Source organism: Nomascus leucogenys, chromosome 15 (genome assembly GCF_006542625.1).
Source record: "Nomascus leucogenys isolate Asia chromosome 15, Asia_NLE_v1, whole genome shotgun sequence".
Lineage (NCBI taxonomy): Eukaryota > Metazoa > Chordata > Mammalia > Primates > Hylobatidae > Nomascus > Nomascus leucogenys.
In genome coordinates, this window is record NC_044395.1 from 41738168 (window position 1) to 41753396 (window position 15229).

Here is a 15229-nt window from a genome sequence, read left to right on the forward strand (position 1 = left end):
GATTTTTTTTTTTTTGAGTTTTAGTAATTATTCTCAGCATCTAATAGTGTTTAACATATATTAGGGCCTCACTAATATTTGTGAAATTGAATAGGAAACCATTGTAACCTATTTAATTGAATACATTCAGTTATGAGTCAGAGAGCTTTTGTGTTGAGGGACTATTGTTAGTGGATATTAGTGAGGATGACATTCTATTAATAGGGGTTTTTGAGAAGGGCCAGAAACCAGTAAATTTTGTGAGAGGGCTTATTCATCTTTGCATCAGCTTCTGTAATTGTTCGCCTATAATGCTGATGTGCATAAAAGCCATCATAGTCTTTGACATCCTTTTCACTAGCAAACTAAAAGGTAAGCCATGGGAGTCTTATTGTGCCAGGAAAAACAACTCCTGGTAACCACTTTCATATATATGTCTTTCAGGGAATTCCACAGGCAGTTCCCAGAGAGAGTATGAATGCTAATTCTTTACCTCATACATCACTGCTTTTCATCTGACATCACAGTGTGAAATAACCAAGGGGAGGATATGGTGGTAGTGATGGGTGCTGTCTTTCTTGAATCTGAGCCAGAAACCTTCCATAGGAAAGGGATGCAATTCTTGACAACACTGATTAGAAAACTTATCAAGCTTTCCAGCTTAATCTTCTGCCATATACATTTACCTTCAGTTTCGGTGACATTAAACCAACCTAAAGTTTCTCAAGCATGCAATTGTAGTCAAGCCTGGAATGCCTCACTCAGCCTTGTGACCAATGCCAGGGCTAAAAGCTCTCCTAAAAAATTAGAGTTAAGTGTAAGGAAATCATATTACTGCATTTTTCTATAGTGTATACCTAAATTGGAAACAAAAATACAATTTAGCATGTTATATATAGTATTACCTGGAGCTTCTAAAAGTTATAAATGACTAGTTGACTCTATTTATTAGTAAATCTAATGTTCAGAGATCTAGGTATATATAGGCTCTTACCATTTAAAGATGCAACTTCTTGGGTACTAAGTATTTCCTAGGTATTTCTAGTTAGGTGTCTTTCAATTTACTCTTTAGATTCAAGAGCTGTTTTATATCATTCAGGTTGATATGCTCAGTCTTAAAACCTGATTGCTTTACCTTTTCTTAGTTTACTTAGTTTAACAGATACACATTTTTTAGTATGTAATGTTACCTCTCTACGTAGACTAAAACTGGAGGGAAAGTCTTAGAGATTTTTCAGATGCGGTTAGAAAAATGTATTTACTGGGAGGCGGAGATTGCAGTGAGCCAAGACCACGCCATTGCACTCCAGCCTGGGTGACAGAGTGAGACTCTGTCTCAAAAAAAAGAAAAATATTTAAGTGCATAGTTAGAACTTAGCTAGTAATGTCACATTGCATGGTTCCTTAATGGTAGAATCAAAATAGTAAATAAATATGTACTTCTTAAATTCCTAACGCTATTAAGAAGTATTTTTATCTCAAATTATTTAAACTTCGAAAAATTAACTTACTTTAATCTCATTATAAGAGAGTTAGAGGAGTTTCCTGGAATAATTCAATTAAAAAATTTTTTGTGGGCCCATGATTGTACATATTTGTGGAGTACATAAGATATTTTGATATAAGCATACAATATGTAATGATCAAATCAGGATAATTGGGATATCCATTATCTCAAATATTTATCCTTTTTTGTGTGTGTGTTGGGAACATTTCAAATCCATTTCTCTAGTTATTTTGAAATACATAAACAAACTATTGTTAACTACAGTTGCTGTATTGTGCTACAGAACATTAGATCTTATTCCTCCTACCTATCTGTATTTTTTGTACCCAGGAATAATTAAATTTTTGTTAAGGTTTTAAACGTGAAGGATGAGATGAATTTAAAGCAAATATATATATATATGAAAAGCTATTTTTCACAGTAAGTCATGTTTAATGTTTTCTAGACAATATAACATTGAAAATTAATGACTTTAAGAAGTAAGGAAAAGTGTAAGGGATCACTGTTGAACAAAGTTAAATAAATGTGATAGCTGCTAAACAATGTGAGTTTGTTCAGAGTGACTGAGGTCCCAACTAATTTTTACTTAGGATTCTGAACATTGTAATACTATTTTTAAAAACTTAATTCTGTGAATTACAAAACTAGTATTTATAGGTAATTTTAACAATTCTAGATTTCCAGGTTTATTTAAAATGATATTAAAAATAAACTCTTCAATAATGCCATTACAAATAAACTTATCATTTAGCGTTCATATTGTTGTTAAAGATATGAAAAAACTTACCATTTTCCGTACTTTCCTTACTGCTGTGATCTCTTGGGCAGTGTGCTTTAAATAACAGATTGTTCCGTTTTTGAAATATTGGTAGTGATAACTATCTTTATTGAGGACAGATAGTGTACTTAGTACAGCACAGAACATACTGCACACTCCCTGACAGAAAGAAATCAGAAAGGTCAAATAACTGATAATTTGGATAAGCTAAATGAATAAAAGCAAATGAACCCTAGTCAGCGAGGGCAGTGGAGTACATTTAGGAATAAAAATATTAACATATTGGTGGTTGAAACTGAAGTTCATACAACTAATAATGATGGTTGTTATGGATTAAATAGTCCCCCCACCCCTCAATTTATATGTTGTCATAGCCTTGCATACCTCAGGATGTGACCTTATTTAGAAATAGGGTCATTGTAGCTGTAATTAGTTAAGATGAGACCATGGCTAGGAGCAGTGGCTGATGCCTGTAATCCCAGCATTTTGGGAGGCTGAGGCAGATGGATCACCTGAGGTTAGGAGTTTGAGACCAGCATGACCAACATGGTGAAACCCTGTCTCTACTAAAAATACAAAAATTAGCTGGGCGTGGTGGTGCACGCCTGTAATCCCAGCTACTCTGGAGGCTGAGGCAGGAGAATTGCTTGAACTTGGAGGGGCGGTGGTTGCAGTGAGCCAAGAGTGTGCCATTGTACTCCAGCCTGGTCAACAAGAGTGAAACTCCGTTTAAAAAAAAAAAAAAAAAAAAAAGATGAGGCTGTGCTGGAGTAGGGAGGGTCCCTAATCCAATATGACGGGTGTCCTTATAAAAAGGGGAAATTTAAACACAGACATGATTACAGAGAGAATGTCATGTGAATTTGGAGATGACTGTCCATAAACCAATGAGAGAGGCCAGCCTGGAACAGAGCTTTCCCTCCCAGCCTTTAGAAGGAACCAACCCTCCTAACACTTTTTCAGACTAATAGCCTCTAGAACTTTGAGGCAATAAATTATCTTGTAGTACTTGATTATGAGAGCCCTAGGAAACTGATGTGATGGTTTTACAAGAGTACCAATTTATTTTGTATAGAGTATAACAGAAAAGGATATAGGGTTTATCCAAACAAAAAGTAAACATAATTAATAAATTTCTAGAGTAAATGTGAGATAGTAGATATCCCAGTAGACCTAATACTGGGGAAACAATTTTTACTGTGTATAGTTCTAGACTGTGCCACCCTTGAAACTAGAAAACAAGAAACAAGGAAATCCTACAAAACTATGTATGGAGAATGTCCTAAAGATTAAAGGGTTAGAAAAACCAGCCAAAAGAAAAGTTGGGAACTTTGAATTATAGAAAATCCTCATTATTTTTGACTGCAGGAATTTGGAACTGATAATTCTGTGAATTTTACTCTATACATATTAGTTATGTTAGTAGAAGAATATGTAAATAATTGTATAGACTGTTTTCAAGCATCATCCAGTATCTTAAGGCATCACTTTACTCTTATTAAGAATGAATATGCTGAATTCCAATTGGCACTGGGCTAATGGAGGCTGCTAAAATCCTAATCTCTCAACACATCTTCCCCTAAAACCTGTGAATTCAACTTGAAGCACAAGTAAAGCATTCATGAAATTACTCTTTTAGCATTGCTAGGAGATCAAGGATACCATGAACCTCAAATTATCTATAAATGTAAAAACAGAAAATTTCTGTTGCTGCTACAAGCATGGAGAGTGGGGGAGGGGAGTCTTTAGTATTTCATTGGAAAAGAAGAGCGGGGAGCAGGAAACTGGATCAAGCACGGTGAAAACCTCCTTCAGAAAGAGAAAGTCTAATTTAAACTGTTAAACGTCTAAACAGAGGTCAGGTCTAGAAGTTAGTAATTCATAGCACTGAGTACAGGAATGTGAATTTGAGCAGGACTGAAGGGGGCAGCCTTGACAAAACATTGCTTCTGGAGGTGGGAGATAAACAGAGCAGTGGAGATGCCCCTCAGATGGCAAGGGAGGGAAAGAACAAAGTAATGGGGAAAATTGATGGTCCTGCAGAAATGAAAGAGAACTAGAAGACATGCCAGCTGCTTTTGCTCACCCCTAACAGCTCAACATTGTCTATGAAATAAACTGAACTTCACTATAGTGACAGAGGGAACACTCTTCAACTAGGATTCCTGTGTACGAAATGCTTAGAAATAGGAAAAATCACAAATAAGAAATAAATTACAAGATGTAAGGGAGAATGTATTGAAATGAAAATTTAATGTGTCACTTAAGATAGATATGAATGAGAATGAGGTAAAGACAGACATCAGAAGGGTCAGAGATATAAAGTGGTTGAATGGAAGACAGGCAAAGAAGATCCAACATGCATGTAATTGAAATATCTAAAGAAGAAGTATTTGAACCAAATACATATTTAAAGCTATTATCCAAGAAAACTTTATAGTAGAAATAAGAAAAAACCTAAATCAACATATCAAAAGGGGCCCATTGTGTCCCTGGGAAAACTGACTTAGCATGATCAACCCCAAGACATGTAGTAAAGTTACTAGACTTTAAAGACAAAGAAAATATCTTCAGGAACTCTAGGAAAAAGAACAAGTTACTTAATGGCTGAGAAAATTAGTCTGCCATCAGACTTCTCAAAAGTAGCATAGAAAAGCGAGGCAAAAGTGGAACAGCATTTTCAAGAAACTCAAGGAATGAAAGTGTGAGCCAAGGATTTTATATCTAGTTGTTCTTCAAGTATCCAGGCTATAAAGAAAAACAGTTTGAAACATGTAAAAACTCAGGGAATACTGTGCCCATGAGACCGTCCTGAGGAATCAGTTAGAGCAGTGGTCCTCAAAGTGTGGTCCCCAGACCAGCAACATCAGCAGCACTGGGGAACTTGTTAGAAATGCATATTTTCAGGCCCACCCCAGACTTACTGAGTGAGAAACTTTGAGATGGAGTCCATTATTGTGTGTTTTAGCAAGCCCTGCAGGCCATTCTGATGCATACCTTTTAAGAAGATGAACTTCTTCCAGCCAAGGGATGATTGAGGAAACTTTGGCAGAGAACTGATAGTGAATATTGATATTGATTGTAGATACAGGTCTAAGAAATGAGTAGAGACATAATTTGAAGGACAGTATGAAAAACATCATATGTATTGTCAAAGTAGAAAGAATACAGCTAAAAATGAGAAAATAAGGAACAGAGACAGGAAAAACTAGAATTAAATTATTAATTGTTGTATAGGTAATAGGTAGAAGTCAGAGAGTACCACTTAAACAAGATAGTAAAAAAGTAAGAAAAAAAGATGATTAAAGGCATCATAAAAAATATAATGGCAAAGAAACCACTAGAACAACTCAATTAAATGCAATATATAATCCTGGACAGAGGAAAAAATTGCTAAGAGGAATTTATTGGTATAACTGATGAAAGTGGAATATGGAATGTAGATTAAATAGAGTATTGCATCAATGTTAACCTGAATTTCATAATATGAATATGTAAGAGAATATCCTTGTTCTCAGGAAATACACGCTGATAAAGTGGTAAAGGGCAAATTTTGATACTGAAATTTTAAATATTGGAATCACTTTGTAATTTTCATCAAGTATTTAAAAACGTGATTACTATTTACCTGCACAGTATGATTTGAAGCTAAGCAGAGATGAAAATATATTTGATCATTTCTTTACATTTCTCATAGTGTAATTCTATGATCATTTACTATAAACCTCTTGTGGATAAAGCAGAAAAAGTTTTGCATTGAGTACTTAAGCTTTCACCTTGCACTGCATATTCCAAACAGAATATCCAGCAAATAAATTTAGTCATTTCTTTTTAAATGTACTAAAACTCAGGGTATTAGTATGAACTAACTTAGGATGGAAATAGTAAAGATGAGTACAAATGGTGTTTCCTAATATTTTAAAATTCATTTATACCAGCTTTATCCAACTTTTTAAAGCAATAGTGAAGTACTTTGTTTTTCTTTTTTAAAGATATGGATGTAATGAGGCCCTTGATAAATGAGCAGAATTTTGATGGGACATCAGATGAAGAACATGAGCAAGAACTTCTGCCTGTTCAGAAGCATTACCAACTTGATGATCAAGAGGGCATTTCGTAAGTGTTATGGTTTATAAGTCTCCTTTTCTTTTAATTCAGTACGTATTTTGTAATCTTCTTCTACAGCCAAGACATTCTGTTACATTACAAGACACAAATATAAGACATAGTCTCCACCTTCAATGAGTTTATAGTCTATTTGGGAAAGAAATGCATTTAAATCACAGAGCAGTGTATAGGAATTACTGCAGTGATGAGGGGTAACAAATGCTAGGGATCTTGAAAGAAGGGATATCTGATTAAGTGGAACAGGAATGTTAAGAGAAGTGACTTCTGAAATGATCCAGGAGGTAGTAAATGCTTCTTTATACTGAAACAAAGTCATGGAGGTAGGAAAGCATTGTTAACTTTTTAAAACCTTTTTTGACATTTTGTCATCATTAATAGATTTGAGTAACTTATCATTCTAATAATAGTTTAATGGGTAAGCAAAGTAATATGCAATTGATCAGAAAAGAAGAATATAAACTGAAAAAATATTTAGGTAAATAAACATTTTTGTTTCATAAGTTTAAACTTTTTGCTCTTCATTTTTGTTTCAACTTATTTCTTCCTGATGAAGATACTTCCTTCAGATGCCTCTGGCATCTCTACTCTTATGTCAAATCCCTTAGAGAATTCATAGTATCTAAAAATTAATTAGTGTTTATCTTACCTGTTGATGCATATAGTTTTAAAACTTGTATTTTTTTAAATTAAATTCTTAGGTTGACAATCATAGATCAAATGTGTTTAGTATCATGGTTACATAGGTAGTGTCAATACATTGCTGTGTTACCAACCAAATACTCAACATTGTTTTTTTTTTTTTATTATACTTTAGGTTTTAGGGTACATGTGCACAATGTGCAGGTTTGTTACATATGTATCCATGTGCCATGTTGATTTCCTGCACCAATTAACTCGTCATTTAGCATTAGGTATATCTCCTAATGCTGTTCCTCCCCCCTCCCCCGACCCCACAACAGTCCCCGGAATGTGATATTCCCCTTCCTGTGTCCATGAGTTCTCATTGTTCAATTCGCACCTATGAGTGAGAACATGCGGTGTTTGGTTTTTTGTCCTTGCGATAGTTTACTGAGAATGATGTTTTCCAGTTTCATCCATGTCCCTACAAAGGACAGGAACTCATCATTTTTTATGGCTGCATAGTATTCCATGGTGTATATGTGCCACATTTTCTTAATCCAGTCTATCGTTGTTGGACATTTGGGTTGGTTCCAACTCTTTGCTATTGTGAATAGTGCCGCAATAAACATACGTGTGCATGTGTCTTTATAGCAGCATGATTTATAGTCCTTTGGGTATATACCCAGTAATGGGATGGCTGGGTCAAATGGTATTTCTAGTTCGAGATCCCTGAGGAATCACCACACTGACTTCCACAATGGTTGAACTAGTTTAGAGTCCCACCAACAGTGTAAAAGTGTTCCTATTTCTCCACATCCTCTCCAGCACCTGTTGTTTTCTGCTTTTTTAATGATGGCCATTCTAACTGGTGTGAGATGGTATCTCACTGTGGTTTTGATTTGCATTTCTCTGATGGCCAGTGATGATGAGCACTTCTTCATGGCATGAAGTCCTTGCCCACGCCTATGTCCTGAATGGTATTGCCTAGGTTTTCTTGTAGGATTTTAATGGTTTTAGGTCTAACATTTAAGTCTTTAATCCATCTTGAATTAATTTTTGTATAAGGTGTAAGGAAGGGATCCAGTTTCAGCTTTCTCCATATGGCTAGCCAGTTTTCCCAGCACCATTTATTAAATAGGGAATCCTTTCCCCATTTCTTGTTTTTGTCAGGTTTGTCAAAATCAGATAGTTGTAGATATGTGGCATCATTTCTGAGGGCTCTGTTCTGTTCCATTGATCTATGTCTCTGTTGTGGTATCAGTACCATGCTGTTTTGGTTACTGTAGCCTTGTAGTATAGTTTGAAGTGAGGTAGCGTGATGCCTCCAGCTTTGTTCTTTTGGCTTAGGATTGACTTGGCGATGTGGGCTCTTTTTTGGTTCCATATGAACTTTAAAGTAGTTTTTTCCAATTCTGTGAAGAAAGTCATTGGTAGCTTGATGGGGATGGCATTGAATCTATAAATTACTTTGGGCAGTATGGCCATTTTCACGATATTGATTCTTCCAACCCATGAGCATGGAATGTTCTTCCATTTGTTTGGATCCTCTTTTATTTCATTGAGCAGTGGTTTGTATTTCTCCTTGAAGAGGTCCTTCACATCCCTTGTAAGTTGGATTCCTAGGCATTTTATTCTCTTTGAAGCAATTGTGAATGGGAGTTCACTCATAATTTGGCTCTCTGTTTGTCTCTGATTGGTGTACAAGAATGCTTGTGATTTTTGTACATTGATTTTGTATCCTGAGACTTTGCTGAAGTTGCTAATCAGCTTAAGGAGATTTTGGGCTGAGACATGGGATTTTCTAGATATACAATCATGTCATCTGCAAACAGGGACAGTTTGACTTCCTCTTTTCCTAATTGAATATCCTTTATTTCCTTCTCCTGCCTGATTGCTCTGGCCATAACTTCCAGCACTATGTTGAATAGGAGCGGTGAGAGAGGGCATCCCTGTCTTGTGCCAGTTTTCAGAGGGAATGCTTCCAGTTTTTGCCCATTCAGTATGATATTGGCTGTGGGTTTGTCGTATATAGCTCTTATTATTTTGAGATACGTCCCATCAATACCTAATTTATTGAGAGTTTTTAGCATGAAGGGTTGTTGAATTTTGTCAAAGGCCTTTTCTGCATCTATTGAGATAATCATGTGGTTTTTGTCTTTGGTTCTGTTTATATGCTGGATTACATTTATTGATTTGCGTATGTTGAACCAGCCTTGCATCCCAGGGATGAAGCCCACTTGATCATGGTGTATAAGCTTTTTGATGTGCTGCTGGATTCGGTTTGCCAATATTTTATTGAGGATTTTTGCATCAATGTTCGTCAAGGATATTGGTCTAAAATTCTCTTTTTTGGTTGTGTCTCTGCCTGGCTTTGGTATGAGGACGATGCTGGCTTCATAAAATGTGTTAGGGAGGATTCCCTCTTTTTTCTATCGATTGGAATAGTTTCGGAAGGAATGGTACCAGTTCCTCCTTGTACCTCTGGTAGAATTCAGCTGTGAATCCATCAGGTCCTGGACTCTTTTTGGTTGGTAAGCTATTGATTATTGCCACAATTTCAGAACCTGTTATTGGTCTATTCAGAGATTTAACTTCTTCCTGATTTAGTCTTGGGAGGGTGTATTTGTCGAGGAATTTATCTATTTCTTCTAGATTTTCTAGTTTATTTGCATAGAGGTGTTTGTAGTATTCTCTGATGGTAGATTTTATTTCTGTGGGATCGGTGGTGATATCCCCTTTTTCATTTTTTATTGTATCTATTTGATTCTTCTTCTTTTCTTCTTTATTAGTCTTGCTAGCAGTCTATCAATTTTGTTGATCTTCTCAAAAAACCAGCTCCTGGATTCATTAATTTTTTGAAGGGTTTTTTGTGTCTCTATTTCCTTCAGTTCTGCTCGGATTTTAGGTATTTCTAGCCTTCTGCTAGCTTTTGAATGTGTTTGCTCTTGCTTTTCAAGTTCTTTTAATTGTGATGTTAGGGTGTCAATTTTGGATCTTTCCTGCTTTCTCTTGTGGGCATTTAGTGCTATAAATTTCCCTGTACACACTGCTTTGAATGTGTCCCAGAGATTCTGGTATGTTGTGTCTTTGTTCTCGTTGGTTTCAAAGAACATCTTTATTTCTGCCTTCATTTCATTATGTACCCAATAGTCGTTCAGGAGCAGGTTGTTCAGTTTCCATGTAGTTGAGCGGTTTTGAGTGAGTTTTTTAATCCTGAGTTCTAGTTTGATTGCACTGTGGTCTGAGAGACAGTTTGTTATAATTTCTGTTCTTTTACAATTGCTGAGGAGAGCTTTACTTCCAACTATGTGGTCAATTTTGGAATAGGTGTGGTGTGGTGCTGAAAAAATGTATATTCTGTTGATTTGGGGTGGAGAGTTCTGTAGATGTCTATTAGGTCCACTTTGTTTAGATCTGATTCAATTCCTGGATATCCTTGTTAACTTTCTGTCTCGATGATCTGTCTAATGTTGACAGTGGGGTATTAAAATCTCCCATTATTATTGTGTGGGAGTTTAAGTCCCTTTGTAGGTCACTCAGGACTTGCTTTATGAATCTGGGTGCTCCTGTGTTGGGTGCATATATATTTAGGATCGTTAGCTCTTCTTGTTGAATTGATCCCTTTACCATTATGTAATGGCCTTCTTTGTCTCTTTTGATCTTTGTTGGTTTAAAGTCTATTTTATCAGAGACTAGGATTGCAACCCCTGCCTTTTTTTGTTTTCCATTTGCTTGATAGATCTTCCTCCATCCCTTTATTTTGAGTCTATGTGTGTCTCTGCACGTGAGATGGGTTTCCTGAATACAGCACACTGATGGGTCCTGACTCCTTATCCAGTTTGCCAGTCTGTGTCTTTTAATTGGAGCATTTAGCCCATTTACATTTAACGTTAATATTGTTATGTGTGAATCTGATCCTGTCATTATGATGTTAGTTGGTTATTTTGCTCATTAGTTGATGCAGTTTCTTCCTAGCCTCGATGGTCTTTACAATTTGTCGTGTTTTTGCAGTGGCTGGTACCGGTTGTTCCTTCCATGTTTAGTGGTTCCTTCAGGAGCTCTTTTAGGGAGGCCTGGTGGTGACAAAATCACTTAGCGTTTGCTTGTCTGTAAAGTATTTTATCTCTCCTTCACTTATGAAGCTTAGTTTGGCGGATAGGAGATTCTGGGTTGAAAATTCTTTTCTTTAAGAATGTTGAATATCGGCCCCCACTCTCTTCTGGCTTGTAGAGTTTCTGCCGAGAGATCAGCTGTTAGTCTGATGGGCTTCCCTTTGTGGGTAACCCGACCTTTCTCTCTGGCTGCCCTTAACATTTTTTCTTTCATTTCAACTTTGGTGAATCTGACAATAATGTGTATTGGAGTTGCCCTTCTCAGGAGTATCTTTGTGGCGTTCTCTGTATTTCCTGAATCTGAATGCTGGCCTGCCTTGCTAGATTGGGGAAGTTCTCCTGGATAATATCTTGCAGAGTGTTTTCCAACTTGGTTCCATTCTCCCCTCATTTTCAGGTACACCAATCAGACGTAGGTTTGGTCTTTTCACATAGTCCCAAATTTCTTGGAGGCTTTGTTCATTTCTTTTTATTCTTTTTTCTCTAACTTCCCTTCTCTCTTCTTTCATTCATTTCATCTTCCATCAGCGATACCCTTTCTTCCAGTTGATCGCATCTGCTACTGAGGCTTCTGCAATCTTCTGTAGTTCTCGAAACTTGGCTTTCAGCTCCATCAGCTCCTTTAAGCCCTTCTCTCCATTGGTTATTCTAGTTATCCATTCTTCTAATTTTTTTTCAAAGTTTTTAACTTCTTTGCTATTGTTTTGAATTTCCTCCCGTAGCTCAGAGTAGTTTGATCGTCTGAAGCCTTCTTCTCACCTCGTCAAAGTCATCCTCCATCCAGCTTTGTTCCATTGCTGGTGAGGAACTGCGTTCCTTTGGAGGAGGAGAGGTGCTCTGCTTTTTAGAGTTTCCAGTTTTTCTGCTCTGTTTTTTCCCCATCTTTGTGGTTTTATCTACTTTTGGTCTTTGATGATGGTGATGTACAGATGGGTTTTTGGTGTGGATGTCCTTTCTGTTTGTTAGTTTTCCTTCTACCAGACAGGACCCTCAGCTGCAGGTCTGTTGGAGTTTACTAGAGGTCCACTCCAGACCCTGTTTGGCTGGGTGTCAGCAGCGGTGGCTGCAGAACAGCAGATTTTCGTGAGACCCCAAATTCAGCTGTCTGATAGTTCCTCTGGAAGTTTTGTCTCAGAGGAGTACCCGGCCGAGTGAGGTGTCAGTCTGTCCCTACTGGGGGGTGCCTCCCAGTTAGGCTGCTCAGGGGTGAGGGACCCACTTTAGGAGGCAGACTGTCCGCTCTCAGATCTCCAGCTGCGTGCTGGGAGAACCACTACTCTCTTCAAAGCTGTCAGTCAGACAGGGACATTTAAGTCTCTGGAGGATCCTGCTGAGTTTTTGTTTGTCTGTGCCCTGCCCCCAGAGGTGGAGCCTACAGAGGCAGACAGGCCTCCTTGAGCTGTGGTGGGCTCCACCCAGTTGGAGCTTCCTGGCTGCTTTGTTTACCTAAGCAAGCCTGGGCAATGGTGGGCGCCCCTCCCCCAGCCTCGCTGCTGCCTTGCAGCTTGATCTCAGACTGCTGTGCTAGCAATCAGCGAGACTCCGTGGGCATAGGACCCTCCGAGCCAGGTGCGGGACACAATCTCCTAGTGTGCCGTTTTCCAGGCCTGTTGGGAAAGCGCAGTATGAGGGTGGGACTGACCCGATTTTCCAGGTGCCGCCTGTTACCCCTTTCTTTGACTAGGAAAGGGAACTCCCTGACCCCTTGCGCTTCCCGAGTGAGGCAGTGCCTCGCCCTGCTTTGGCTCGCGCACAGTGCGCTTCACCGACTGTCCTGCACCCACTGTTTGGCACTCCCTAGTGAGATGAAACTGGTACCTCAAGCAGAAATGCAGAAATCACCAGTCTTCTGTGTCGCTTGGGCTGGGAGCTGGAGACCAGAGCTGTTCCTATTCGGCCATCTTGGCTCCACCCCCCCACTCAACATTGTTTTGAAAATCATAGCAGCAAAATATCTTATGAGAAAATTACTTTTTTAAAAAAATTTATTGCTTTACTGTGTACAAAACCACACTGTAAACAGGATGCCTTTAGCCTTTTTGAATTTAATTTTTTACTACCTTGTTTGGCAGATATTTCACTTAACTATCTCATTTAATATCCCCAATAACTCTTGTTATTCCACTTTCAGTTAGCAAAGATAGGACTTGAACCAAGTATGACTTCTGGCCCAGTGGTGGGCTGGAAATGTTATTTGGTTCCTTGCCTAGATTGATTTTCAGTTCCCTTCTAGTACTAAAACCACGATCATGTTATAATAGATTTTGTTCTAAAATATCTAAGTCTTACAACTTTTACTTTTCAGATTTGTACAAACTCTTATGCACCTTCTTAAAGGAAATATTGGAACTGGCCTTTTAGGACTTCCGTTGGCAATAAAAAATGCAGGCATAGTGGTAAGACTTATCTTTGTAATCACCAGTTAAGATGCAGTTATCAGTCTCATTTATAGCAACCTAACATCTGGCCTAGTCAAATATAACCTGGTAAGGTGACATTTAGATGATCATTTAGATGTTGTCTTGATAAAATTGTGTCAACTGTGATAATCATATCTAACAAAAAATACTAATTATTCATTTCTACTTCATTACTTATTTGTAATATTTAGCCAAAAAAAGGCAGAACCCTAAAACAGTCTTTGATTTTTCCAGGTGTATTTATATCTTATTATTACTTTGGATTTTCAGGAATTGAATTTAGCAGTGTAATCATAGCAACAAATATATATAGAGAGCAGATTATTGGTAATGTGACATTGTATAGTTTTTTAGAGTCAAATATACAGTTTTCAGAATTTAAATAACAGTTAAGAAAAGTTGGCCTGGCACAGTGGCTCACGCCTGTAATCCCAGCACTCTGGGAGGCCGAGGTGGGCAGATCACAAGGTCACGAGATCAAGACTATCCTGGCTAACACGGTGAAACCCTGTCTCTACTAAAAAATACAAAAAATTAGCTGGGCATGGTGGCAGACGCCTGTAGTCCTAGCTACTCGGGAGGCTGAGGTAGGAGAATGGCATGAACCCAGGAGGTGGAGTTTGCAGTGAGCTGAGATTGTGCCACTGCACTCCACCCTGGGTGACAGAGCAAGACTCTGTCTCAAAAAAAAAAAAAGAAAAGTAATAACAATAACTTTTAAAAACCAATATGTAAAGCATTTTTAGAGGCAGTTATTCTAATTGTTATAATTACAGAGAACCTTGATAGGGGAGAAACCCATTTATGAGGTAATAAAATAATATTTAACGTTTTTTGAATAGACCAGTTTCTAAAAACAGTTTTAACTGTCTCTGCATTTGACTGTTTTGTTCCCCCTAATTTAGATGATAAAACTTTTGATTATAAAAATAAAAGTTGGCAATATTTTGGTTGTATCTTGGTAATTACTAGCATTGCTTTAATTTTAGTAAATAAATATTTAAAATATTTTATTTACTACTTTTTGAAATAATTATTTTCTAAGCATGGTTTCTGACACATAGTAAGTACCCAACAAGCAGTCTGTAGAAGAAATAAATTGCTCACAGTCTCCGTTTGATATTGTGCTTTTTAGGGATTTAGATAATGATGCATGGTTGCATATAATTATAATGGTGGGTCACTGATAGTTGTAGACTTGCCATATGATATTAAATATGATCTTTCGTTCTATCCTGCTTTGTTATCTATACTCCATATTCGTAGGTTTGAGTAGCTAAGTTAATAAGATGGAATTATACATGGTTGTCTTAAATATTACTCGAAATTCCTTCTGCATCAAGTTTATTAGTTTTCCCTTACGCAGTGACTAATCATTTGGCTCAACAAATATTTATTCACTGCACGTGAATAATCCATTGATTCATTGCTTATAAGATTACTCAATTTCTGTTAAATAAACCTTATAAATTTTTTTTCCCCACAGCTTGGACCAATCAGCCTTGTGTTTATAGGAATTATTTCTGTTCACTGTATGCACATATTGGTACGTTGCAGTCACTTTCTATGTCTGAGGTAAATGTGGATTTGTTAAGCCTATTTATTTTAAAGCTATCTTTTATTTAGAGCATCATATAGTCTTACATTCTACTGTGCTTTGTATTTCCTTTAAGCTCTTATATAG

General features: G+C 37.2%; 1 protein-coding gene across 3 annotated transcripts in view; it reads left to right on the plus strand.

Annotated features, from left to right (window-relative positions):
- Positions 1 to 15229, plus strand: part of SLC36A4 (solute carrier family 36 member 4) — a 57203-nt gene that overhangs the window by 6159 nt on the left and 35815 nt on the right. For 2 of the 3 annotated variants that reach the window (XM_003252988.3, XM_030829392.1), the window contains exons 2-4: positions 6257 to 6380; positions 13431 to 13521; positions 15032 to 15120. In XM_003252988.3, the coding sequence (XP_003253036.2) occupies positions 6257 to 6380; positions 13431 to 13521; positions 15032 to 15120 (304 nt within the window). The remainder of the gene's footprint in view (positions 1 to 6256; positions 6381 to 13430; positions 13522 to 15031; positions 15121 to 15229) is intronic. The other variant, XM_030829393.1, reaches the window with a different exon arrangement.